The sequence below is a fragment of the Podarcis bocagei genome, assembly GCF_964188305.1.
Source record: "Podarcis bocagei genome assembly, chromosome: 7".
NCBI classification, from domain to species: Eukaryota; Metazoa; Chordata; class Lepidosauria; order Squamata; family Lacertidae; genus Podarcis; species Podarcis bocagei.
The window spans coordinates 92907616-92933844 of NC_138132.1; the positions used below are offsets into that span (position 1 = coordinate 92907616).

The window sequence follows — 26229 nt, forward strand, 5'->3', positions numbered from 1 at the left end:
GGTCCATTTGGCTGCCCTGGCTTCTCTTGCTCCAAAGGGGGCAGCAGGTTTTTGGAGGTCCGAGGCTAGCAAAACCCTGCCAACCCTGGAGGGACCCCCAGAGGCCGGGACCCCTAGCACCCCTCCAGCCCAGCGAGGGGCGGGCAAGGCTCCGCTCGATAGCATTGTCTGGCCGGGCTCACCCCCCGCAGCCCCCCAGCAGCGGGAGGAGCCTCCAATGAGCCGGCGATTGGCTGGGCGGCGGCGGGGAGGGGGCGCCCGAGAGAGAGGCCGCCCGGCCGGCGGGGGCGGGGACTCCTCCCCGGCAGCTGCGAGGAGGGGATCCGGCGGCGGCCGCCGTCGTCTGCTGCCTGCGAGGACGCCCAGCCGCGGGATCGGGGCCGGGGAGGGGCGCTCCCGGTAAGTTGCAGCCGGACCTCGCCTGGTGGAGGGAGGGGGCGCAACAAAGACGCACGCGCACCCCCCCCCCCGGGGCCCCGAAAGACTCTCCGCATCTTCCGACGGCCGGACAGAACAGACCCACGAGGTGCCTGGGGGGTGGGCGGGGGGGGGATGCTGCCTGGGGAGAATCGGCCGAATTTGGAAGGAACCCCCACCCCGGAAGAAGCCCCTTTAGATTCGTGGGCGCCCAACTGGGCGAAGGCGACTGCTCTCCCTGCGCCCTTCTTGGAGTTGGGCGGGATTGGCGGGGGGGTGGATGCCCGGCAGAACCCCCCTTCCCATCGCTTATCCTTGACCTATCCTCTCAGCCCCAAGTGCTGAAGACGGAGAGGCGACCTAGTGATCTGGAGCCCATCCTTCCCGGAGCGGGGCGCGGAGAAGAGGAGGGTCTCCTGCGCAAGCAGCTGTTCAGATGGAGGAATGAATGAATGGGAATTGAGGGGAGGAGCGGGCCCCTTTGTGGCTCCCATTCATTGCGCTGGGTGCTTATGCATGCAGGCAGGATCGGGCCCAGGACGACTTTCTGACACTCTCTGGGAGGAGAGCGTAGTTAGTGGTTAAGAGGAAACAGTTTGTGCTGCTGTTTCTGGCGCGGGGTGGGACAGGCCAGGACTCCTGGGTTCTCTCTTGAGTGGGGTGAAAGAAGAGGATATTAATTAATTAAGGAAGGCCACCCCAGGGACTGGGAATTTGGGGAGGGGATTCCCTTACTCTAAGTGGGTGACTCCTCCCTCCCTCCCCATCGCTTTGTGTCTCTCCATTCATCCCTCCCCGTGATGGACTGTCGCTGCCTTTGTGGCTGGCTGTACCATCTCTGCCCCCCCCTCCCCGGGTAATTTGTTATCTGCCACTGGGACTCAGATTCTCAGCTCCACAGAGGATGAGGAAGTGGGTGGGGGAGGGGAGGGGCGGCTGAAAGAGGAAGAAAGTGGGGCTTGTGAGTTTTGCAAAGTGCTGCACTACGCATAGGGGTGAGTCTGTCTATTCCTGTTAACCATTTAACTCTTCTGAAATCTTTTTTCCTAGATTTTCAGCATTCAGCAATAATTTATTTTGTAGCACAATTTAGTTTAGCATCAATTCCTTGCTTATTTCATTACATTTCTATCCCACCTGCCATGGAATTCAAGAGCAGCAAAGCCACGAAAGGGTACAAAGCAGGTCCCCAGGTGTGGATCAGAGTACATTGAACCCAAGTGTGTTTCCAGGGTTCATGAGTCCTCCTCTGGGGGTGGGGGCTTGTTAAACAAAGCGGGGCTCTCCGGTCTGTTTAGGTTTGGCCTACTGGAGCTGCTAGGGGACGCGGGGGGCACTGTGGGTTAAACCACAGAGAATAGGACTTGCTGATCGGAAGGTTGGTGGTTCGAATCCCCATAACGGGGTGAGCTCCCGTTGCTCGGTCCCTGCTCCTGCCCACCTAGCAGTTCGAAAGCACGTCAAAGTGCAAGTAGATAAATAGGTACCACTCCGGTGGGAAGGTAAACACTGTTTCTGTGCACTGCTCTGGTTCACCAGAAGTGGCTTAGTCATGATGGCCACATGACCTGGAAGCTGTACGCCAGCTCCCTTGGCCAGTAAAGCGAGATGAGCGCCGCAACCCCAGAGTTGTCCGCGACTGGACCTAATGGTCAGGGCTCCCTTTACCTTTACCTTTACATACTTCTACTCAGGATTGATTGGGCACCATGTAGGGATCTTCTGACATGTAGTGTTAGAGCATGGGTAGGCAAACTAAGGCCCGGGGGCCGGATCCGGCCCAATCACCTTCTAAATCCGGCCCGCAAATGGTCCAGGAATCAGGGTATTTTTACATGAGTAGAATGTGTGCTTTTATTTAAAATGCATCTCTGGGTTATTTGTTAGGGCATAGGAATTCATTCATCCCTCCCCCCATATAGTCCAGCCCCCCACAAGGTCTGAGGGACAGTGGACTGGCCCCCTGCTGAAAAAGTTTGCTGACCCCTGTGTTAGAGTGTCAGATTAGGACCTGTGAGACCAGGATTCAAATTCCTACTCAGCCAGGAAGCTTGCTGGGTGATCTTGGGCCAGGGTTGTTGGAGAATAAAATAGGGAGGGGGAGAACTATGTGTGCCACCTTGGACTTCTTGGTGGAAAGAAAGGTGTGCTTTGAATGTAAGAAATAAGAAATCTTATACAGGAAGGGAGTGTGTGTGTGTGTGTGTGTGTGTGTGTGTGTAAGCTAAGATGGTAAATCTGTTGAAAGTACAGAATTAAATGATTGAAAGTTAGTCTCAGCAAACAGATGCTTAGTGCCATTTCACTTCCCTCTTGATCCTTTGCCCTGGTGCTGCCCAGGGGAGCTGAGCACCACTGCTCTCCAGAACGGTCTGGCAGCCAGACTTTGGATTAGGGGGCAATTTCGCTGCTGCTTCACCTGGGTAGCAGCTGCTGGTTTGCAGAGCAGATGGCCTTGCTGGGATCAAGAAAATAGTTTTAAAGTTATTTTTAGTTTGGATTATGGCTTTCGTGGGGGGGGGGTGCCAGTTTGGCCCCCAAGAGTGTTTATGTATGTGAAATGGAAGCAAAATGTATTGTGGCTGATCAGATCCTGCCATTTAGGTTCTCTTGATTCTATAAGTTGGGAAACTGATGCCAAAAGAAGCCTGGGGTCTCCTTTTTTGAAATGGGAGCTGTCACTTCAGAGGATGGGCCTGCAGGCTCCCTGGGGGAGGCAGCCCAGTCCTCAAAGGTGCCACCGCATGGCATTCCTTCGTATGTCTGCCCTTGGCATTTCTTTCTGTAGGCAAAGGTAACTCTCTGGGAATCACAAGGATCAGAAATTCTCTCCCTAAGGCCAGGTGTCATGCAACCCCTCCAGCTGTCCCTGTTTTCTGATCTCTGCTAGATCACTGTCCTGGTTTGGTTTTTGTTTTTACTCTTAGCAACAAAACAAAACCTTGTAAAAATGCTGCTAGATTTGGTGCTGTGTGTCGGTTTTCAGACGTCTCCCTCCTGGAGTTCCGAGTTGGCCAGCAAAAGCATCTCTGCTACAATTCTCTGGCTTGCAGCTTCCTTCAGCCAGGTGCCCACTAGATGTTTCAAGCTGGGGTTGCAGACGTGTTGTACCTTTGAAGCACATTCAAAGCACATTTCCCCCATCAAAGAATTCTGGGCACTGGAGTTTGTTAAGGGTTGCTGGGAACTGTAACTTTGCAACTGCAGTGCCCGGAATTGTTTGAGGGAAAGGATTTGCTCCAATTGTGCTTTAAAGGTATAGTGCAGGCATAGGCAAACTCCCCCTCCAGATGTTTTGGGACTACAACTCCCATCATCCCTAGCTAGCAGGACCAGTGGTCAGGGATGATGGGAACTGTAGTCTCAAAACATCTGGAGGCCATAGCTGCCAACTGTCCCTTATTTGGCGGGAAAGTCCCTTATCCCAGCGCTGTGTCCCGCTGCTGTCCCTTATTGATGATGTCCCTTAAATTTCCTGGGTTTCAAAGGAAGCCGCTCCTTTCCCTCCCTCCCTGCCAGCCAGGGAGGAGGGAGGCTTCAACTGTGTTGCTTGGCTGCGTTGCTCACCCAATAAGGCGTCTAAGAACGACTGGGGGGGTGGAGCTTGTATGCCTTGTGCTGATCAAATCAGCCATGTTGCCTGGGGACTCGCCTTTGCTTAGCGCTTCCCAGCGGAGAGGTGACGGTGGTTTTCCTTGCTGCATCTCCTTTGCCGGGTTGCTGCGCTGTGGGAACCACCGCTTGAGGCTTTGTTTGGCTGCTGGCTGGGCTTTCTGCCTTTGGCTCGGAGGGGCTCAGAAGCTGAACATACCTGTGCTTGGAAAACCCCTTATTTTGGCTGCTGATCCCTTATTTTCGAGGCTGCTGGTCCCTTATTTTCAAATCTGTAAGTTGACAGCTATGCTGGAGGGCTGAGTTTGCCTATGCCTGGTATAGTGTATTACACGACCTACAACTGCCATCCGTCTTAAGTCAGCATCAACATGCTCCCATCAGCCCCAGCATCTTACAGTTGTGTTGTCTGAATCTGATCGGAGTTGCCGCTCAAAATGTCCCAAAGGTGCCTGGTTGGTGGAGCCCAGTGTTGTGCATGCGGCTGAACACTCAAGATCCCAATCAATGCTCACTCTGTCGTTGTGCCCACACTTCAGCTGCTGAGCTGCCTCTTGGGCAGCTAGTAACCTACTGCAGGATGAATAGATGTTGGTAGTATATCTTTAACCTAAGGATCAAATGACCTCTTGGCTTCTAAAGGAGTTTAGCAGAATCGACTGTTACACAAGTGTGTGTCTGCATATCCAGCACTCACTCCCTTGTCCAAAAGGTTGGCTTATTATTTGTCATGAAACTGGCGGTGTGTGTACATGCTGCTTCAGAGAGCAAAGTTACAGTAGAAGCAGGCAGCAACTCGCACACTACAGACACAGCTTGATCTAAAGAGGACAAGGAGGTTCCTTGTCAAAAGCTTAAAGAGAGAATGTGTGACGTTTGACACAGACTCACGCTAAAAGTACAGCAACAAGGGGAGAGAGGAGTGGATACCTGGAGCAAAGCTCTCAGGCTGGTCCTTGAGAGCACAGAGTGAAAAGGGGTCCATATTGGAGCTGTTAGAGCTGACAAACCATTGAAACTGAAAGTACTGGGGACAATGTTAGGTTATGGAGAAGGGAAGGGGTCTTTTAGATGAGTAATTTGGTAAGAACACCTTGATTCCTCTGTTTCATTATTCATTTCTTACAGGTTCCTGTCTGCTAGTTATTCTGCTTAGCTGACTTAGTTTGTAGTTGAAAGAATATAATCCTAGTGAGAAATGACAAACTGGTTTATCTTTGTTTCCTGTCTTCTATGTGGAGCCCATTCTTTTTAGAGGAGATGTGAATTAAATTTTGCTAACAACAGATTACTGTGCTGATATTTACATAAAGTCTTGAGAGATCAGGAAGCTTTCCAGGACGATAAGGACTCTTATCAGGGTCAGGAAAGTCCATTGAGGGGTATATTTTAAATCAAGTTTATGCCAGCTGTACTGATGCCATGATCTGCAGTAATAAAACACTGGAAAAGTTCCAGTGGGCGAACTGAGTTGTGCCTTTGGCAGTGGGTCAGGGTGGGAGGAAGGTTCTGAGCCTTGGGGTGGGAAGAGGGAGGTGACCAGGACATCCCTGGATTCATATATGAAATGCTGGTAGGTCTGGTTTCCTCAGTTCAGCCATGGGACTGTCCAAGGCCCTGTTCACCTGCCTGGTTCCCATCACATGAAATAGCTTGCAGGAAAGTGTGGGGTCAGCCCCCTCCCTTCAACAGCCCCACACCAAGCACCCGGTGTTAGTCTGACAGAGTGGTCTCCTTTTCCATTTCCAACGGAAGGAACCTCCATCTCTCAGGGTTCCTGTCCCCATGCTGGAAGCAAACACACCCTGCTTCAGACTGAGCCACGGCCAGCACTGAAAGCAGAGGTTTCCACTGTTGAGGACCTCTTTGTGCATTCAGAGTCTATGGGTAGCCCTGACTGGCCATGGAAGCCAGGGACCTGGGAGATGAGGCTTTGATTCCCCGCTCGGCCATGAAGCTCACTGGGTGACCTTGAACCAGTCACTGTCTTCTCTCAGCCTAATGTACCTCACAGGGTTGTTGGGATTACATGACAAGTGGGGAAACCATGTACGCCACCTTGAAAAAATGCAAGAAGTAAATGGGTACCAGAAGGGAGGTGGGTGGCACTGTGGTCTAAACCACTGAGCCTTGGGCTTGCCGATCAAAAGGTCGGTGCTTCGAAGCCCTGTGATAGGGTGAGCTCCCGTTGCTCGGTCCCTTCTCCTGCCAACCTAGCATTTTGGAAGCATGCCAAAAAGTGCAAGTAGATTAATAGGTACCACTCTGGCGGGAAGGTAAATGGCATTTCCATGCACTGCTCTGGTGTTGGTGTTCCGTTGCACCAGAAGTGGCTTAGTCATGCTGGCCACATGACCCGGAAAAACTCTGAGGAGCGGACAAACGCCAGTAAAGCAAGATGAGTGCCGCAACCCCAGAGTCGTTTGCGATTGGACTTAACTGTCAGGGGTCCCTTTGTTGTTGTTGTTTAGTCGTTTAGTTGTGTCCGACTCTTCATGACCCCATGGACCAGAGCACGCCAGGCACTCCTGTCTTCCACTGCCTCCCGCAGCTTGGTCAAACTCATGTTTGTAGCTTCGAGAACACCGCCCAACCATCTCGTCCTCTGTCGTCCCCTTCTCCTTGTGCCCTCCATCTTTCCCAACATCAGGATCTTTCCCAGGAAGTCTTCTCTTCTCATGAGGTGGCCAAAGTCTTGGAGCCTCAGCTTCAGGATCTGTCCTTCCAGTGAGCACTCAGGGCTGATTTCCTTCAGAATGGGTAGGTTTGATCTTTTTGCAGTCCATGGGACTCTCAAGAGTCTCCTCCAGCACCAGAATTCAAAAGCATCAGGGTAAAGGGGTCCCTTTACTTTTACCTTTAAATGGGTACCACATGCCCGAACAAGGTGATGGTGTGTGCAGAATAACCTCTTTTAAGCAGGGTAGCGCGGTGTGCTGTGGAGTTTATTTTTGTGCTTCTGCATGTTGTTCCACACCTGGTGTGGTTGGCCTCCTTCCTTCCCTTCTCTTTCCTCTGTTCCTTCCTCCATCGCTCATCCCTGGGCAGCTGGGAGCTACGCTGCCATGAAGCAGATGGATGGTTCTGTGTCTCCATTAACAGGAGAGAGGCTGACAAATGGAGCGACTTTTGGCAAGGCCAGATGGGAAGGGCTGCCTCCAAGAGCAGACCGAGATGGAAAAGGGAGGCTGAGGAGGCGGGGAGAGAGGGGAAGCCCAGTGGTCCTGCTGCAGGAGGAATGGACGGCAGGCGTAACAGCTGGTCCAAAGGCCAATGTCACTCTAGGTTGGATTATTGCAAAGCTTTGCATCCCCACAACACACCAGTGTTTGCACTGCACACAAAGGCCCCAACATTAATTGTGTGGCTTTTTAAAGCTTCCTCAAAGAAGCTTAGGCAGGGGGCAGCATATGTTGTCTCCCCAGTGGCATTTTATCCCCATAACTGGGGGGGGGGGAGGAACTGTGGCCCTCCAAAAAAATTTAAAATGCATGCGCACACAAAGCGAATGCAGAATCAGCCCTGGTGAGTAAACAGTGGGCACTGGGCTTCCAGTGCTGGGTGACATCCAGCTTCACGGCTGAGTCATTTCAAGGTGGGCAAGTAGTGCAAAGAATTCAAAATTTAAAACATCTCCTGCAGGTATTTTGATTTCGTCGATGCTCCTAAAAGGGTCAGAGCAGCTCACAAGAATGAAAGCAGTAATAAAAACATAAACTAGTTGACTAGAAATTAAGGTCTTACAATAGTGGGAAACCGACATGCACAGATAAAAAGAATTCGTACTTCACGCGGGGCGTAGTTAAACCGTGGAACTCCCTCCCACAGGAAGCAGTCGTGGCCTTCAGCTTGGGTGGCTTTGAAAGAAGATGGACAAATTCATGGAAGAGAGGGCTGTTGATGGCTACTAGCCATGACAGCTGCGCTCTGCCTCTGCAGTTGGAGATAGCGATGTTTCTGAATACCAGTTGCTGGAAGCTGCAGGGGGGGGGGAGAGATGGCCCTGCTATACTAGATAGGCCCCCATTGGCCTGATCCTGCAGGCTCCTCTTGTGTCTACACACATACCAGTTAAAAAGAAAGTTCTGTTTGCCTTGTAGCTCCAGCCCTCCTCCTCCTTTAGCTACACCCATTTGGGAGCACTCTGCTCCGCTTTTCCTACGGCAAATGGGCCCGTGGTCTAAACTAGCGCCTTCTTCTGCCCCTGCTTGCTTCTCTTTAGTGCAGCTGCTTCCAAAATCTCCTCTCTGGAGGGAGAGATGCTTCCTTGCACAGCTGGCTCTGCTCCTTCCTCCTAACCGGTGCAGTGGATGCTCAGAGCTTGGGTTGCCAGACAGAATTAAGCTCCCACATCTGGAAAGAGGCAGGAACTCAGCTGCTTCTGATGGAAATTGTGTCTGCGAATCACAGAAGCCTTGGAGCCTTATCTTTGAGGGGTCCTTTTGAGCAGGACGTGTGAGCTGTACTTTTAAGGGTTGGGGGGGTTTCTTTCTCAAGGACCTCAGTGCTGCTTTTGCCAGCTCTGAACCTCTCGTTGTTCTCCAGGATGCAGAATGGAGGGCTGGGGTTTCCTCCCCCCCCCCAATTTTTTATTGTTTTTCCACATTTATGACAAATATAACATATAATACACACAAATGAAAAGACAGTACTATACTAAAAGAAAATAAAAATATAAATATAAACACTTATTACTTCTAGAACCCATTTTATCTTTCATTGTTATCTGACTTCCTCAAATCCCCCCTAACTGAATGTCATTGTATCACCTTGTAAGTTTTCCAAAATCCTCTTTCTAATAAAATTAAATCCTTCAATTTACTATCTTCTCTTTTCTTATTAGTCTAAATCCATAGTTCTTTACAACTCCTTATTCTAATCCTAAACCTAATTGATACTTTCAAGTGACTTCTAATTATCTTATATTACAATATTTAGCTAGATAGTCTTTAAATTTCTTCCAATCTTCTTGGTGTTCCTCTTCTTTCTGATCGTGGATTCTTCCAGTCAGGTCAGCCAGCTCCAAAAAGTCCAACATCTTCATCTGCCATTCTTCTACAGTTGGTATTCCTTGAGATTTCCAATTTTTAGCTAATAGCAGTCTTGCCGCTGTAGTGGCATACAAAAATAATCTTTTTGGGGCAATTCCAGTCCTATTATTCCAAGTAAAAAGGCTTCTGGTTTCTTAAATGTATTTTTCAACATTTTTTTTTAACTCATTATAAATCTTTCCCCAGAAGTCCTTAACCCTGAGACACATCCATCACATGTGATAAAAGGTGTTGCCTTTTTCTTTGCACTTCCAACATAAATTATCATTCGTGTGGTAAATCTTTGCTAATTTTACCGGGGTTAAGCACCATCTATACATCATTTTCCTAATGTTTTCTTTTAATACCGTACATGCAGTAAACTTAACCCCTTTCTTCCACAACCTTTCCCAGTCTTCCAACATTACCGTATTTTTCGCTCTATAACACGCACCCAACCATAACACGCACAGTTTTTAGAGGAGGAAAATCTGTAGACATGCCACCCGTAGGCATTCCCTCCATAACACGCACAGACATTTCCCCTTACTTTTTAGGAGGAAAAAAGTGAGTGTTATGGTGCAAAAAATACGGTATATTGTGTCCAACATCTGTTGCCCAGGGGTTTCCTGACTTGGTGAATGACTTGACAGTGGTCTGCGGAAGCCCCACTCTGGTCCTGGGTGTCAAGGATGGAGAAGAACAAATCCTGCAGAGCATCTGGTGGGAGTCTTTGGATTCCTAGTAAACTCTCTGCTTTTCAATCCAGCTGAGCTGTTGTCCTCTGCTCCCTGCACCCACCCACCCCAAATGCACACAGGAAACCCCAAGTGTATTTAAGCTCAGGGCCAAACCAGGCAGGATGTGGGAGATCTAAGATGCAGCATTTGTGACTTTCTAGTTTAGAGAAAAGGCAAGTAAGACATGTCAGGAGTTTTTAAGACGAAGCCTGGCATGCAGAAAGTGGATAGAGATAAGCTTTTACTCCCTCCCTCGTAACACTAAACTTTTGGACATCCAATGAAGCTGAACATTGGGAGATTCAGGAGAGATGAAAGAAAGGACTTATTCACACAACACAGAGTCAAAACTCTGGAACTTGCTCCTGCGGGGGCCGGGGTGCAAATCCTCCCCCTGCCCCATTCCCATACATCTGAGCCAGTGCATTGCTAGAGATGGTTTTGCTGTGCCTTGCCTGGTTAGGACGTCTCTCCATCTTGCCTGCTGAGTCCCCATCACCCAGCATGACCTGGGCAGTGCCTTTGGCAAAGACCCTTGCCTGAGAAAGCAGACAGAGAGGTAGTCAGCCCTGGCCGTGTGCTTCCAGGGGGTGTCTTGCATGCGCTGCTCACGGGGTGTGTGCTAGCTGTGCCCCTCCCCGGCTGCATTTGTTTAAGGCAGCAAGCCTCAGGTGGAGCACTGTGGGAGAGGTGGTCTGCCCAAGTGCCCCCTTGGCTCGCTTGTGGCCCTCAGGTGCTGGGGAGGGCAAATGGTTTGTTTGTTTATTACCTGCCCTTCACCCTAAGGTTTGAGCATGGGTAACAATGCGGGTGGCGCTGTGGTCTAAACCACTGAGCCTAGGGCTTGCCAATCAGAAGGTCGGCGGTTCAAATCCCTGCGACGGGGTGAGCTCCCATTGCCTGGTCCCTGCTCCTGCCAACCTAGCAGTTGGAAAGCACGTCAAAGTGCAAGTAGATAAATAGGTACCACTCTGGCAGGAAGGTAAACGGTGTTTCCATGCGCTGCTCTGTTTCGCCAGCTTAGTCATGCTGGCCACATGACCCGGAAACTGTCTGCGGACAAACGCCAGCTCCCTCAGCCTACAGAGCGAGATGAGCACACAACCCCAGAGTCGTCTCTGACTGGACATAACAGTCAGGGGTACCTTTACAGCATTAAAGCACAATATTAATAACAACTAAAAACAACTTACAACCATCCTCCGAAAGCCGTACAATGCAGATGCCGGATGCACCCTTGTAGGGAGGGAGTTTCACAGCTAAGGGGCCACCACAGAGAAGGCCCTCTTGCCTGGACCACCACTATGCCAAGCCTTCTAGGGTGGAGGAACTACCCAGGGGTCCCTCTGTTCTGATCTTGGAGGCAGCCTCTCAGGTCTTTGGAGCCTGAGACATTTAGGGCTTTAAACACCAGGGCTTTTTCCCAGCTGGAACTCAGTTCCGGCACCTCTCAGACAGACACCATTGCCATTCTAAGAGAACAAGGGAGGCGTTCATGGTGAGTTCCGGCACCTCTTTTTCTAGAAAAATAGCACCGTTAAACACTAATGTGAGCACCTTAATTGGGTCCAGAAACAGCGCAGCTGTTTCAAAATGGGTTATATGAGATCTAAGTGGAACCCCAGCCAGCCAGCTCCTGTGTTTTGGACTGACCGAAGTTTCCGAGTCGTCTTCAAGGTCAGCCCCACACAGAGCATGTTGCAACGATCCAGTCCAGCAAACCAGCCAGAGCTGAAGAAAGGCACTCCCAGCCACCACTGCCAGTCTTGAAGAGACAACGGCACTGTAGTTTGGAAATAGGGTGGGGGTGGAGATATCATTTTATCCTTTGCTTTTTGCAAGTCTTGAGCTTCATTGCTGAACAGCCCCAGAAGGAGAGGCCATGAAACAGACAGCTGTCAGGCTGGTTAGGAAAGCAGCTCAGAGGAGGCAGGAAATTCAGAATTTCGTCAGCCGCTCTGCTGGGAGGTGGTGATGTTCTTAGTGCTTCTGTTTTGCTCCCCACAACCCAAGAACAATGCTTGGCGGATGCAGCAGCGGATGCAGCAGTGTTAAGACTTCTGGGCTTCCTGCTTTGCGTCTTCAGGCAGATACAAAGAAAGATTTGTGGACACCTGTTAAGCTACAGCAGCCAAAACAAGAGATTATGCCCAGAGGTGGCGTAAGATGAAATTCCAGAGAGAAAGGGAAAAGAAGATGGGCTTCAGAGTGGCATTCGGCACAGGAGTCAGATTCAGCACTGGAGAGCTTTGTCTTTCCCTGTTAAGTATCTAGTCCTTATGACTTCAAAGATATGTGTAATGCCTGTGAAAATTTCAGAGGCTAATGTGTGGTCAGCTGGAGGGCTTCAGTGCTCTACTTTGTGTCACTTAGCGATGTACAGGTTCAGTCCAAATTGCATAGCATAGCATAGCTTGGACTACTGCAATGTGTTCTACGTGGGGCTACCTTTGAAGGTGACCCGGAAACTGCAATTAATCCAGAATGCGGCAGCTAGACTGGTGACTGGGAGTGGCCGCCGAGACCACCTAACACCGGTCCTGAGAGATCTGCATTGGCTCCCAGTACGTTTCTGAGCACAATTCAAAGTGTTGGTGCTGACCTTTAAAGCCCTAAACGGCCTCGGTCCTGTATACCTGAAGGAGCGTCTCCACCCCCATCGTTCAGCCCAGACACTGAGGTCCAGCGCCGAGGGCCTTCTGGTGGTTCCCTCATTGCGAGAAATCAAGTTACAGGGAACCAGGCAGAGGGCCTTCTCGGTAGTGGCGCCCGCCCTGTAGAACGCCCTCCCTTCAGATGTGAAGGAAATAAGCAGCTATCTTCTCTTTAAAAGACATCTGAAGGCATCCCTGTTTAGGGAAGTTTTTAATATTTAATGTTGTATTGTTTTTAATACTTGATTGGAGTGGCTGAGGAGGCTCATCCAGATGGGCGGGGTATAAATAATAAATTATTATTATTATTATAAGTAGGCAGAATACATTATGCCAAAGAAAAGGTAATTCATGGAGGAGAGGGCTATTGGTGGCTTCTAGCCATAATGGCTCCTGAATGTTTTAATCAATATATATATTGATTATATATATATGCTTTGCGTTGTTTTGATTTGTGTAACCCACCTCAAGTGTCTGTCTGGGCAGAAGATGGGATAGAAATAAACATAGTAATTGCAGTAAGGCCTGAGGTGCTGGCCAGTCCATTCCACTTCCTGTTTCTCAGAATGGTCTTCCAGGAAAACAAGCAGGGGTATCACATTTCTGCACCTTTTGGATTCCCCTCCCTCCCCACTACAATCCATGGATCTGAAACCCATTAGAGGTCTGCAAAATCGCCATTGAATTGAACGAACGATTAGCATGTTCTTTTCATTTATCTCAGAAAGTAAATTGCTGTGTGCTTTAAAGCGGTTTCCCACCTCCCCTTTCGCCACAGGCCTCTGTTCCTGATGAAAGACACTTTCCAAGGATGGACTACATAAGTGAGAACTACCCGGTCCCTTGTGGGCACGACAAGTACATTTCGAAGTAAGTCAGAGGTTGGCTGCGTGTCCCGGGCAGACCTTTGTTCTTTGCAGGGGTCCCTGGGGTCTGGTGTGTTGGTGTCTGTGTATAATTGCAAGCACGTGCAAGGAAGGGAGGAGAGACCTGAGTACTGGCAACTTGCACCTTACGCTTATCATATTTACGCAGTTGGAGTGGCGGGGTGAATAAATAGAGAATGGAGGAAACCCACCAATCCTTGCTCTCCATTTATTTATGTTCTCCGCACACCCAGAGAGTCTCCCTCACTTTTTCGGGCTTTGGGAAGGAGGCATGAGGACTCAAGGATGCTCTGAGAGCCCTCGCACCGCCTTTCCAAAGCCCAGTAAGCAATGGGCTGACTTCTTCACCGGCCCCTGGGAAAGGGCTCTGGGACAGTTCTGGAGGCCGGTAAGGAAGGCGTTGCCTCACCTAGAGGGCTTCCTGAAGAAGAGTTTGGATTTGATATCCCGCCTTTCACTCCCCTTCAGGAGTCTAACATTCTCCTTTTCCTTCCTCCCCCACAACAAACACTGTGAGGTGAGTGGGGCTGAGAGACTTCACAGAAGTGTGACTGGCCCAAGGTCACCCAGCAGCTGCATGTGGAGGAGCGGAGACACGAACCCGGTTCATCAGATTACGAGTCCACCGCTCTTAACCCCTACACCACACTGGCTCTGCCCTCCTGTGACCTTCCCAGAGCAAGATAAAGAGTCCTCCTCCTGTGGGTTGGGGGCAGTTCCAGGGGCTCCTGGCTTCACGTGATTTTGTGTTTACACACTTAACAGCCAGAACCGAACTGCTGCATAAGCTGTGAGTTGCCTATATGTCATGAAGCTGTGGGCACAGTGAAATGAGGGCAGTTACAACCAACCATTCATTTCTAGCCTAGAGAACTCCCTACAGGAAGATGGACTTTGAGTGCATGCAATCTCTCTCTCTCTCTCTCTGATTAAATTTTGTGTTTTACAGTTTCAAATACTTATTTTGCATCCTTGAGATATCCATGACTTCCCTTCTTCTCTTTCCGTGGTTCATTTTACATATCTTAAATCCCTGCATATTTTACAAAAACTATACCAATCAGTATTCCATGAATATTGCATCCATCGAAACTTATTCACACTGTTGAATTTATCTTAATGCTGCCAGCATTTTCAGCTGTATACAATTATATTCCATATGTTCAATAAACGTTTTCCAATCTTTTTAAACATACCGTACTTTTCGCCCTATAGGACGCACTGGCCCATAGGACGCACCTAGTTTTTTAGGGGGGAAATCAAGGGAAAAATTTTTATTTCCCCCCCCAGGTTTGCGCAGCCATCCCCAAGCTAGAAGAGGGAGACGGAGCGCTCCGTCTCCCTCTTCTGTCTTCAGGGACAGCTTGCCCCGCTGTCCCCCGAGTTTGTGGGGCTGGCGGGGAGAGAAGCAAGCTTGCTTCTCCCCAACCCACAGCCTCCAGATCAGGTCGGGGAATAGCGGGATGGCGGCGCTGCGCCACCCTCCTATCCCCCGAGCTTGTGGGGCTGGGGGGGGGGGAGAAGCAGGCTTGCTTCTCCCACCTCCAGCCTCCAGATCAGGTCGGGGAATAGAGGGATGGCGGCGCTGCGCCACCCTCCTATCCCCCGAGCTTGTGGGGCTGGTGGGGGGGGGGAGAAGCAGGCTTGCTTCTCCCCCCCCCGCCAGCCTCCAGATCAGGTCGGGGAATAGCGGGATGGCGGCGCTGCGCCACCCTCCTATCCCCTGAGCTTGTGGGGCTGGTGGGGGGGGGAGAAGCAGGCTTGCTTCTCCCCCCCCCGCCAGCCTCCAGATCAGGTCCGGGAATAGCGGGATGGCGGCGCTCCGCCATCCCCCTATCCCCCGAGCTTGTGGGGCTGGCGGGGGGGGGGGAGAAGCAGGCTTGCTTCTCCCCCCGCCAGCCTCCATTTCAGGTCGGGGAATAGCGGGGTGGCGGCGCTGCACCTCCCCGCTGTCCCCCAGCCTTTGGGCTGCAGGCGCAAGCCTTGTGAGCCCACAGGACATCCCGCCGGGCTTGCAAGACTTGGGATAGCTTCCTGAAGCCTGGAGAGCGAGAGGGGTCGGTGCGCACCGACCCCTCTCCCTCTCCAGGCTTCAGCAAAAGCCTGCATTCGCCCCATAGGACGCACACACATTTCCCCTTCATTTTTGGAGGGGGAAAAGTGTGTCCTATAGGGCGAAAAATACGGTATGTTCTTCTTGTTCTCTTATTCTATATGTCTGCAAGTTGTGCGTATTCTGTCAACTTAAGTTGCCATTCTTCTTTGGTTGGGGCCTCACTCATTTTCCATTTGAGGGCTAACAAAACATGGGGCGCAGTTGTTGCATACATAAATAACCTTTTCTGACACCTGGGGATTTCATTCTGAATTATCCCCAACTTTCAGGACTCTGAAAGGACTCTCAGAAAGTGCATGCCGTTTTCTGATGGGACAATGAAATGTGTGGCTGGAGAAGCATGTTCTGTGGCTTTCCTTGGAGGCTTCTCAGGAGAGCCATGAAAGTGGAGCAAGTTTGGGGTCAGGGGTCAGCTCCAATTTCCTTAAATATTTTACTGCAAAAAGCAGCAACTTTTGGACAAAGCCACCACATGTGGCAAAGAGAGCTGGACAACTCTTCCATTTGCTCTTCTAACAGCTCTTGTTCCACATCTTCCAGAAATGAACTGTTGTTGCACTTGAAGACCTACAACCTATACTACGAAGGCCAGAACTTGCAGCTCCGGCATCGAGAGGTGAGAAGACCTTTCTAAGCAGAAACAAGTTAGGGGAGAATGTTGTGACCAGGGGTGTGTGTCTGGGCATGATTCCAAAAATGAAACTCTGCACCCAAGTCACCAGAACTCTGCGCCTAAAGGAGCTGGGTCCTGCAAATGGTGTAATGCATGCAGAAAGGCTCATAGGTGCATGCTTTTTGAATTATTGCAAGCAAGGCGGAGAGCTCGAAAGCTCTTTTTGCACCAGGTCCACTGGCGGGAAAAGCAATCAATTGGTATGTAAATCTTATGAACCAAAATAAATATAGTTGAAACCAGCATCCTTTCTTTTGTGATTGCTTTTACTTTCACTTTATAATACACAAAAAGCAATGGCAGCAACAGTCAAGAGAAAGAGAAAAGAGCAAACCAAGAGAAAAGAGAAAAGCCAAGAGAAAGGGAAAAGAGGGGGGGGGAATAAAGAAAGGATAGGAGGAGAAAGGAGGGAATGGTACTATTCCAAAAGCAGTGTTATAAGGACAATTGTCCTTCAAGAGTAAAGGTAAAGGGACCCCTGACCATTAGGTCCAGTCGTGACCGACTCTGGGGTTGCTGTGCTCATCTCGCTTTATTGGCCAAGGGAGCCGGCGTACAGCTTCCGGGTCATGTGGCCAGCATGACTAAGCCGCTTTGGGCGAACCAGAGCAGCGCACGGAAACGGCGTTTACCTTCCCGCCAGAGTGGTACCTATTTATCTACTTGCACTTTGACATGCTTTCGAACTGCTAAGTTGGCAGGAGCAGGGACCGAGCAATGGGAGCTCATCCCGTTGAGGGGATTCGAACCGCCAACCTTCTGATCGGCAAGTCCTAGGCTCTGTGGTTTAACCCACAGTGCCACCCGTGTCACAACCTTCAAGAGTACATTATCCAATAATGTTTATCCATAGGAGCCTATGAGAAGAGGGTGGCTGCCAGCCATGTTCCTTTACGTTAATCTATTCAGTAAATGGATGGCATGTTCTTCATTTTCAGATAGCGCAGGGTTTGGGTATATTTTGTTAACATGGTCCAGCTCTGGAGGTAGAACCAGTATCCTTGGGGCTTGGGGAAGTTTTCTGCAGCATCCTTGGAGCAAGCCAGCTTCTGGACCATCCCTCAGTCCCTTCTCTCATGTGCCCTCTAGGAAGAAGGGGAGTTCATCATGGAGGGCTTGCTGAACATCTCCTGGGGGCTGCGCAGGCCCATCCGCTTGCAGATGCAAGACGACAACCAGCGCATCCGCCCCCCGCCTTCGTCCTCCTCCTGGCATTCCGGCTGCAACCTGGGAGCACACGGGTCAGTACACAATCCAGGGCAGGTTTGTGTGAGTGTGTGTGAGAAAAATATCTAGGGGTCTTAGCAGACCACAAGCTTAACATGAGTCAAGTGTGCTAAAGAAAGCTGATGGCATTTGAGGCTGCATCAACAGAAGGCGAGTTTCCACATCGAGGGAAGTCATAGTCCTGCTCTCTTCTGCCTTGGTCAGAGTCCTTTGTCCAGTTCTGGACACAACAATATAAGAAGGAGGTTGACAAGCTAGAACGTGTGCAGAGGAAGGTGAGCAAGATGATGAAGGGTTTGGAAACCAGGCCTTATGAGGAACGGTTGAAGGAGCTGAGTATGTTGAGTCTGGAGAAGAGGAGAATGAGAGGAGATATGATGGCCCTCTTCAAACATCTGAAGGGCTGCCACATGGAAGGTGGAGCACGCTTGTTTTCTGCCGCTCCAGGGGGAAAGCCCCAAACCAGTGGATTCAAATGACAAAGAAGGAGATTCTGACTAAACATTAGGAAGATCTTTCTGATGCTAAGAGGTGTTTGGCACTGGACTCTCCGTCATTAGAGGCTTTTATGCAGAGATGTGTGGCCCTGTGCAGTGGCGTAGCGTGGGTTGTCAGCACCCGGGGCAAGGCAAGTAATTTGCGCCCCCTAACCCGTGGATTTGCGCCCCCTAACCCTAACCCCCAAATGTTGCACCCGGCGCGGCCGGCCCCCCCTGCACCCCCCACGCTACGCCACTGGCCCTGTGCCAGGAATGCTTTAGCTGTGGTACCTGCCCTTCAGGGAGTGGGATTAGATGGGTCCCTGCCCACTCTATAATTCTATCACCGTGACCATTTTGTTTTAACTTTTCCTGTGATCAGGGACTTAAGGGAGGGTTTGAACTCGTGTAATATCGGTAAGGAAAGCGGCACCTTGATGTGTAGAAACAAGGGTGGGAGTGGATTGGGGCCAGAAACAAACTGAGAAAATCATAAACCTTTTTTTTTAATGGGAAGAAATATCATTGATTTTCCTGAACACTGGAGAAGTAGACTTGGGTTTTAGGGGAGAGATTTCAAGTCCTGCCCCTGCTGGGCTCACACTGCTCTCTGCCCCTTCTCCTTGGGTAGAAAATAAGATATGGCCAAGTACAAGGCTGGTCTGTCTGCATCTAGGATCCCCATGAACAAACCAACTTGGGAACTGCAAAATATGCAGCCCAGACTATACAAGTGGCACTGTGACCTTGATTATTTCTGCTTGTGGAACACTGTAATCTACATGATCACAAGTTGCAGATAAATAAAAAGTTTTTGTAAGTGGAAATTATAGTCAGGATGGCAGCAGAGCCTCTTGGTTGCTGTTTTTGTTTTTAAAGCTTTGGGAAATGCTCAGTAATTTCTGCTGTAACCAGAGTCTGTTGCTAACATGGCACAGATCCATTCTACACATTACACAGAAGGTGGTGGTAGGATTCTGGAGGCTGGAGTTTCAGACTCCAGGGACGGTTGCAGTTTTGAATTTTCCCTGCCTGCAAAAAATAAGTGCACCTTGGTCAAAAGATTTTGCAATTCCCTCTTCTTGTTTTGCTGCATGCAGGGAGCTGTTTTACTAAGCAAAGCATTCAAAAATATTTAAGCCTCACACATAATTTTATCCCTGCTTCCTGCCTAACATCCGACTTGAGGCAATTCTGACATCATGTTTTCAAAGTGTGCCCTCTTTGGTGTCCATGTGTCTATTAGAGTCTGAAGTGGGGTGCAGAGGGCACACAGAAGATCATGCTGGCTACTTCTGTGGTGAATCCTAGAATTGTTGAGTTGAAAGGGAGCCCTGATGCCATCTAGTCCAACCCTCCCTGCAGTGCAGGAATCGCAGCTAAAGAATGCATCTTGCAACAACAACAAAACCATCACCCTCACATAACTTGCCACTATGATTTTGTGCTGTGTTTACTATTCACACGAGCAGATGAACAATAATTGCTTGCATCAACCTGTGTTTTTAGAACGCTTGGGGAAATCTTTCAAGGTATTTTCTAAATCCCGAATTCTCTTATTTTGTCTCTTCCCTACTTAGGTCAGTCATAAAGCCGTCAACCTTACCAGACATTCAGGTCACGGAAGCTGAGCCCTCGATGGATGGGGACGGAATTGATGGGGGAATTGGTAAGATAGGGGAAGTGAAGGATGCTGGGGGTCCTTACTGGTGCTAAGGAGTTGGGTGTCTCCATCTTCTGAAAATAATGCAATAATGGAGTATAATCCTTATCTATGACAATAACTCACTGTGAAGTGTAGTAAATCAGTTTCTGAAAGGTGTTTTTCTGGGAGCTTACCCCGTGCTAGGAGTGCCATAATTATGTGTCTAAAAGGAACAGAGCAATCTGTATCTCGGGTCTAAATATTTGTTTCAGAGTTCTCTTGTGATGTGGATGGTGCTGATCCACCAAACTCTCTTTATGTTCTTAAAAGGAATGACTTCTTCATACAGTTCAGAGTTAAACTTGCCACTTCCAGATGCAGTCACAACCTCTGGCCTGGGTAGCTCTAAAAGGGGTGTGTGTGTGTGTGTGTGTGTGTCAGATTTGTGGAGGTCAAGGCTGATCGGCAAGTGAGGGACGTGGGTGGCGCTGTGGTCTAAACCACTGAGCCTCTTGGGCTTGCTGATCGGAAGGTCAGCGGTTCGATTCCCCATGACGGAGTGAGCTCCTGTTGCTCTGTCCCAGCTCCTGCCAACCTAGCAGTTCGAAAGCACATCAGTGCAAGTAGATAAATAGATACCACTGTGGCGGGAAGGTAAAGGGTGTTTCCGTGTGCTCTTGCTTCCATCACGATGTCCCGTTGCACCAGAAGCGGTTTAGTCCTGCTGGTCACATGACCCGGAAAGCTGCCTGTGGACAAACGCCGGCTCCCTCGGCCTGAAAGCGAGATGAGTGCCGCACCCCGTTGTCGCCTTTGACTGGACCTGACCATCCAGGGGTCCTTTACTCTTTACTTTTTACCTTCCTCCCTGGCCAGAGGCAGAGAGAGTGGCTGCACTCAAATCCTGCTTGTGGACTTTGCCAGAGGCGTCTGTTTGGCCCCCGTGGAAAGCAGGAAGATGCTGGCCTTGAGGGGCAGCCAGGCGCCTCCGAGTTCATGAGACCAGCGTGAAACACGCACACACACACACACACACACACACACACACTGAGGGGTGTGGAAGAATGAGCTTTGTTCCCCTTTTCCTTGGCAACACAGCCCTCCTCTCTTTAGAAAGGGAGAATAACAGGAGTCATTGTTAAGCAGAGTTGCCATGGAGAAATAAACATTTACAGGAGAAGCGCTCTCTGCAGCTCTCCCCACTGCCCATCGCTCTCTGATCCGAGATCGGCCTTCCTGTTTAACAAAACAGAAAACCACCACGTGGGTTTTGGCATTTACGGGCTTTGTGCAATCTGAGCTGTGTCGTTCTCGCCTCGCCTCCCCCCTCTTTTTCCCCCTTCCCTTAAAAAACCAAAGCAAGCCAGGCAACCTCTGCTTAGATAGATCAAAGTCTCAGCATCTGCATTGGTCCCCCCCGGGACGAGAAGCGCAAAGCAACCAATTTATTTGGAGTCGCAGGTGTTTGAAACGCCAAGTCACACAGGATGCTTCAGTAGTCCGGGTCTTCGGGAAGGAAATGTGGGAAGGGCAGTGCCCCATGTTGCTGTAGCCATAGGGCCACTGTTAGACATTTCTGCAGTAATGATTTTAATCCCACTCACTGCTTGGAAGACTAGTGGGTTTAAGGTAAAATAGCTGATGGAAATCGCTGTTCAGAAACTTTTGTGCAAAGCAATAAACAAAACCACCCTAGCTGAGTTCCCCCCTGAGAGTCAGTGTGGTATAGTGGTTAAGAGCGGTAAACTCGTAATCTGGTGAACCGGGTTCGCGTCTCCGCTCCTCCACATGCAGCTGCTGGGTGACCTTGGGCCAGTCACACTTCTCTGAAGTCTCTCAGCCCCACTCACCTCACAGAGTGTTTGTTGTGGGGGAGGAAGGGAAAGGAGAATGTTACCCGCTTTGAGACTCCTTCGGGTAGTGATAAAGCGGGATATCAAATCCAAACTCTCCTTCTTCTTCTTCCATGCGCAACAGTCAGTGGTTGAATATGTTTTGCTGCGTCAGTTTGGAAGCCCTGGGCCAGTTGGAAGCTGCCAGGGTAACCTTCTTGTCTATCTGGCCACTGCCCTCCACAAGCAGTTGCCTTCAGCACCATCATGGGCCACGCATCCCCCCCCCACTGCGCCAGGCACTACGCCCTGTGGGTGGCATTCCACGCAGCAGGACACACCACGCCCCCGTGGGCGGCATGCCACGCCCCCAGGATGCACGCCACACTCCCTGGGACGTGCGCCAACCACGCCCCCGCCTGCTCTCCGCCCTCAGTGCTGGAGCATGCAGCTTTGCCACTGGCCTTCAGCACTCCAGAGTACGAGTGCGCCCCTTGGGCTGCATGATGCAGGAGAAGATGCTTGTGGGCGATTGTGTTCACTGCCTGCCTCTTTTTGCCTTCCCCATAGCCAAGAGCAGGGCATGGTCAGGGTTATCAGTTTTCTCTGCTGCACAATCCGCACACACCCCGCCAAGTTTTCAGAAACCCATTCAGAGTAAGACCATCACAATTAACTGATGTGCAGCCTAGCAGTCCATAATCGAGAGATGAAAACCAGCACCAGTCCAAGCTTAATTTTATCAGCAGGCCATTATTATTATAAGTGTGACCTTCCGATTCTCAGGCTTGAGAACGTTTAAACCTCTGTGCAACAGCTTAGAAGGGATGCCCAGATGAAAGGAGTGTTGCTCAGCCCTCCCAGAGAACACAGCTAAGGCACTTTAGATCACAATTGTTAGGGAGTTGACATCCAAATGACCTTGGCCTAGAAGGTTGGAGCATGTTACAAATGTAGCCGAAGACACCCTGATTAGGAAAGGAGTCTGTGAATAGCACATTGTTGACTTCTTCTCACAGTAAAAACACTGGCTATGGATTTTATCTCCGGATAGTGGCACCACTCCAACTCACACAGGGTTGGGCTTGATGATTCCTGGGGCTCCCTTCCAACTCTACGATTCTTTGAGAACCTCTAATGAAGGGGAACATGTTGGCTTCTGTAGCAACTAGGAACATTGGCTGTGCTGGCAGAATTGCAGCTGGATCTCAGAGCAATTCCAGGAAACAATTTTCAGTATTCACCCTTCCTTTGTTTTCTCTGCTTGCTGCTGAACTTCTATAACCTTAACCCCTCACAGACACCTTCATTTAACACTTAACAGTAGCATTCCATGTCTCCAGCGTCTGCCTTCACCGAAAGCACCAGCTTCCCATATCCTCTTTGGGAGTCCTAAAGATAAAGGGGTACCTGACTATTAGGTCCAGTCGTGGCCGACTCTGAGGTTGTGGCGCTCATCTCGCTTTATTGGCCGAGGGAGCCGGTGTTCAGCTTCCGGGTCATGTGGCCAGCATGACTAAGCCACTTCTGGCAAACCAGAGCAGCGCATGGAAACGCTGTTTACCTTCCCGCTGGAGTGGTACCTATTTATCTACTTGCACTTTGACGTGCTTTCAGACTGCTAGGTTGGCAGGAGCAGGGACCGAGCAACGGGAGCTCACCCCGTTGCAGGGATTCGAACCGCCGACCTTCTCTAGGCTCTGTGGTTTAACCCACAGCGTCACCCGCGTCCCTTTCTTTGGGAGTCTTACTCATGTGTAAAAGGAACACATGGAGAGGGACAAGCCCACTGAGTTTCACCCTTTGTGAGCTGGAGGGCAAACACTTCTTCATATTCCCCAATTCTCTGTTGTGAAGAGATGCTCCACACACAAAGGAGGTTTTGTGCTTCAGTTGTTTGCCCTCCAGCTTGTGAAAGGCAGCAAGGAGGATGGAGCTTTGCACGCTTTCGCATTGCCTTTACACGTGAGTAGAACACTGGGCTGCTTTGTGCGCATCGTGCAAGTTCTGCTTGTTGCAAACTGAGTAACCCGCAGTAGGAAGAGTCCGTAAAAATTGTGAGCTGGTAGCAGGCCCCATGCTAATATGCTTCTCTTATTGGAAAAAGAAGGCAAGGGGACCTGAGTTATTTGTCCCGATTCTGAACATCTTGTTTGTGGGCTTCCCAGAAGCTCCTGGTTGGGCACATGTGGCTTGGGTCTGATCCTACAGAGTCCTTCTCATGCCAGAGAGGGAAGGAGGAATTCCCAGGAGAAGATCATGTAAGAACATAAGAAGCGCCTGCTGGATCAGGCCAGTGCCCCACCTAATCCATCATCCTGTTCTTCAGTGGCCAGCCAGATGCCCGTCACGCTCAAATCCTGCTTGCCGGTTTCCCATAAGAGCCCTCTCTTCTCTTGCAGCTTCCAGCACCTGGTATTCAAGAGTATTGCTGCCTCCTGGTCCTTTATCTGCAGTTCAGACCCCGTAAGCCTGTATGTGTGTTGCTGGCTGTGTCAGACGATGGAGTCTGGCCTCTTTTTTTTTGAAAACTTTGAAAGGTACATGTAGGGATAATCGCTGGGTCCGGAGGGAGGACACTCCCCACCCGCAGGCAGCCTTAGCCTGCCTGCGCGCATGACCTTGGGGTGCGGGGCACCCCCCCCCCCACAGACAAGCCACAGCTGTCTGAACATCTTGCCCTCTGTCTGACCTTTTGCGGTCTCAGTAGTCTGCGGTGCCCTGTCTGTAACCTTTGTCTCTGAGACCTTTTGTCTCCTTCGTCATACACAGTGCAAGGGAAAATGACGCGGTGGAAACAGGTGCCAAAATAGCTTTGTACCACCCCTCGATCTCGGGACCGGAAGATGTGTAAAGGTCACAGCCCAAAATGTATCTGACTGGTTTGCATATTTGTGTCAATAAAAGGAGGCTCCACAGGGCTGGCCGGCAGCGTGCTTGCAGCTCACCTGCATTATCAACTCCTGCCTCACGTCCATCACTTCAGATACAGCTGTTTGGAATTTCTTTGGGGGAGGTCAGCTTCTTTTGACACACCTTTCTCCTCCGTTTTAGATGACAACGATCTCAAAGCCCAGCAAGAAGAAGCGCCGCAGCTGATGCGGACGCGGAGCGATGTGGGCATGCGCCGCAGGGGAACTCTCCGCACCCCGAGTGAGCAGCGGAGGATCAGGAGGCACCGCTTCTCCATCAATGGGCATTTCTACAACCACAAAGTGAGTCTCCCAAGGAGGGTCTCCCTAAAGCGCAGGAGCATCGTGATTTAGGGATGGATCCAGGTCAAGAATGTAGCTCTCGGTGCCTTCCAGAGAATTGTTAAGGCAGGCATTTTTTGTTTTGTTTTGTTTTATATGGAAACTAGCCTCTATTTATTATTTGTGTTATCATGTATTTGTGGCATTTTGTTCCAAGGAGTTCAAGGGAGAATATGTGGTTCTCCCCTCCCTTGCCATATTCCTCACTCCATAAGACACACCTGACCATAAGACACACCTAGTTTTTAGAGGAGAAAAACAAGAAAAAAAATATTCTGAACAAACAGTGGATGTATGATTTTTGTGGTTCATGCTGTGACCACAGACATGTGATTTGACAGTGAGTTTGGGGTAGCCCAATGCAAAAATCCTGATAATCCATGTGGATCCGTGCTTTGTAAGCAGATTTTTGTGCCCCACGCAACAGTGGGTGCATGATTTTTTTGGTGCAGGCTGTAGCCATGGATATGCTATGTGATATGATGGTGAATTTGGGGTGACCCAATGTAAAAATCCTGAGGATCCATGGGCTTTTACCTCCCCCCTCCCAGGCAGCCTCCTTTATCGCTAGCATCCCTTATCTCCCTCCCGATTGCTCACCGATCAGCTGCTTCATTTCAACACCCCCTTCCCTCTTTAAAAAAGAAAAGAAAAAAAAAGCACGGTCTGCTTTTCGCCCCTGGGCTATTCGGCTCCAGAAATCACACATTCACTCCATAAGACGTACAGACATTTCCCCTTACTTTTTAGGAAGAAAAAAGTGCGTCTTATGGAGCAAAAAATACAGTAATCCCCACAACAACCTTGTGAGGTAGGTTAGGCTGAGAGGCAATGACTGGCCCAAGTCACACAGTGAGCTTCGTACCAAGCGGGGATTCGAATTCTGATCTCTCCCAGCTCTTAGTCTGACGCTCTAAGCCCTACACCACATTCTGGCTTTCACTTAGCAGAGTTTGGTGCCCATGTACCATACTTTTCCGTATATAAGACGAGGTTTTTTTTTCTTCTGAAACAATGTCCAGAATTGGTGCTCGTCTTATACATGGTCAGTGCGTTGTTGGGACGGGGGATTGGTTGCTGGTGCAAGCAGGAGCTTGTCAGGGGTGATTGGCCATGACTGGTGGCCATGGTAAGGGCTGCTGCCCATAGGTTGCTACTGCAGTAATTGGGCGTGTGATTAGGGTGGCTGCTGTTGGCGAATGGGCAGACAATAGGTTGGTTTGGCAACGTGCACGATAGTCACCATTGGTCTGGCAGGTGAGTGAATTTTAGCCCTCAAAAAGCTCATCTACTCTGGGCAATCCCCCCCCCCCCCCAATCTCAACAACTCTGGGCAATCTTCCCCCATTTTCTTAAATATACACGGGGGCGTGTTATACACGGAAAACTATGATGTGTATAAAACTACAGAATGCTGGCAATGTGAGAATTCAAAAGCTCCATAATATTTGCTCCGGAATGTATGACCATTTCCCAGTTAATTTTTGAAGTTCTTTTTTTAATTTTTTTTAATTTTATTTTATTAAATGTTACAAAAAAATGAAAAGAAAAGAAGAAATAGAAACAATACATAACCATACATTAAAACATTTATCTACACAATTTTCCAGAATGCAGACTAGAAAAGAAGAAAGACAAAAGGTAGAAGAGAGAAACAAGAAGA

General features: G+C 49.8%; 1 protein-coding gene across 1 annotated transcript in view; it reads left to right on the plus strand.

Moving 5' to 3' along the window:
- Positions 1-309: 309 nt before the first annotated feature.
- LOC308590798 (ras association domain-containing protein 2-like) overlaps positions 310-26229 on the plus strand; it is a 34489-nt gene continuing 8569 nt past the window's right edge. The window contains exons 1-6 of the mRNA XM_081201063.1: positions 310-399; positions 13232-13323; positions 15997-16072; positions 17219-17370; positions 19416-19504; positions 24367-24527. Coding sequence (XP_081057189.1) covers positions 13265-13323; positions 15997-16072; positions 17219-17370; positions 19416-19504; positions 24367-24527 — 537 coding nt within the window. The 5' untranslated portion in view covers positions 310-399; positions 13232-13264. The remainder of the gene's footprint in view (positions 400-13231; positions 13324-15996; positions 16073-17218; positions 17371-19415; positions 19505-24366; positions 24528-26229) is intronic.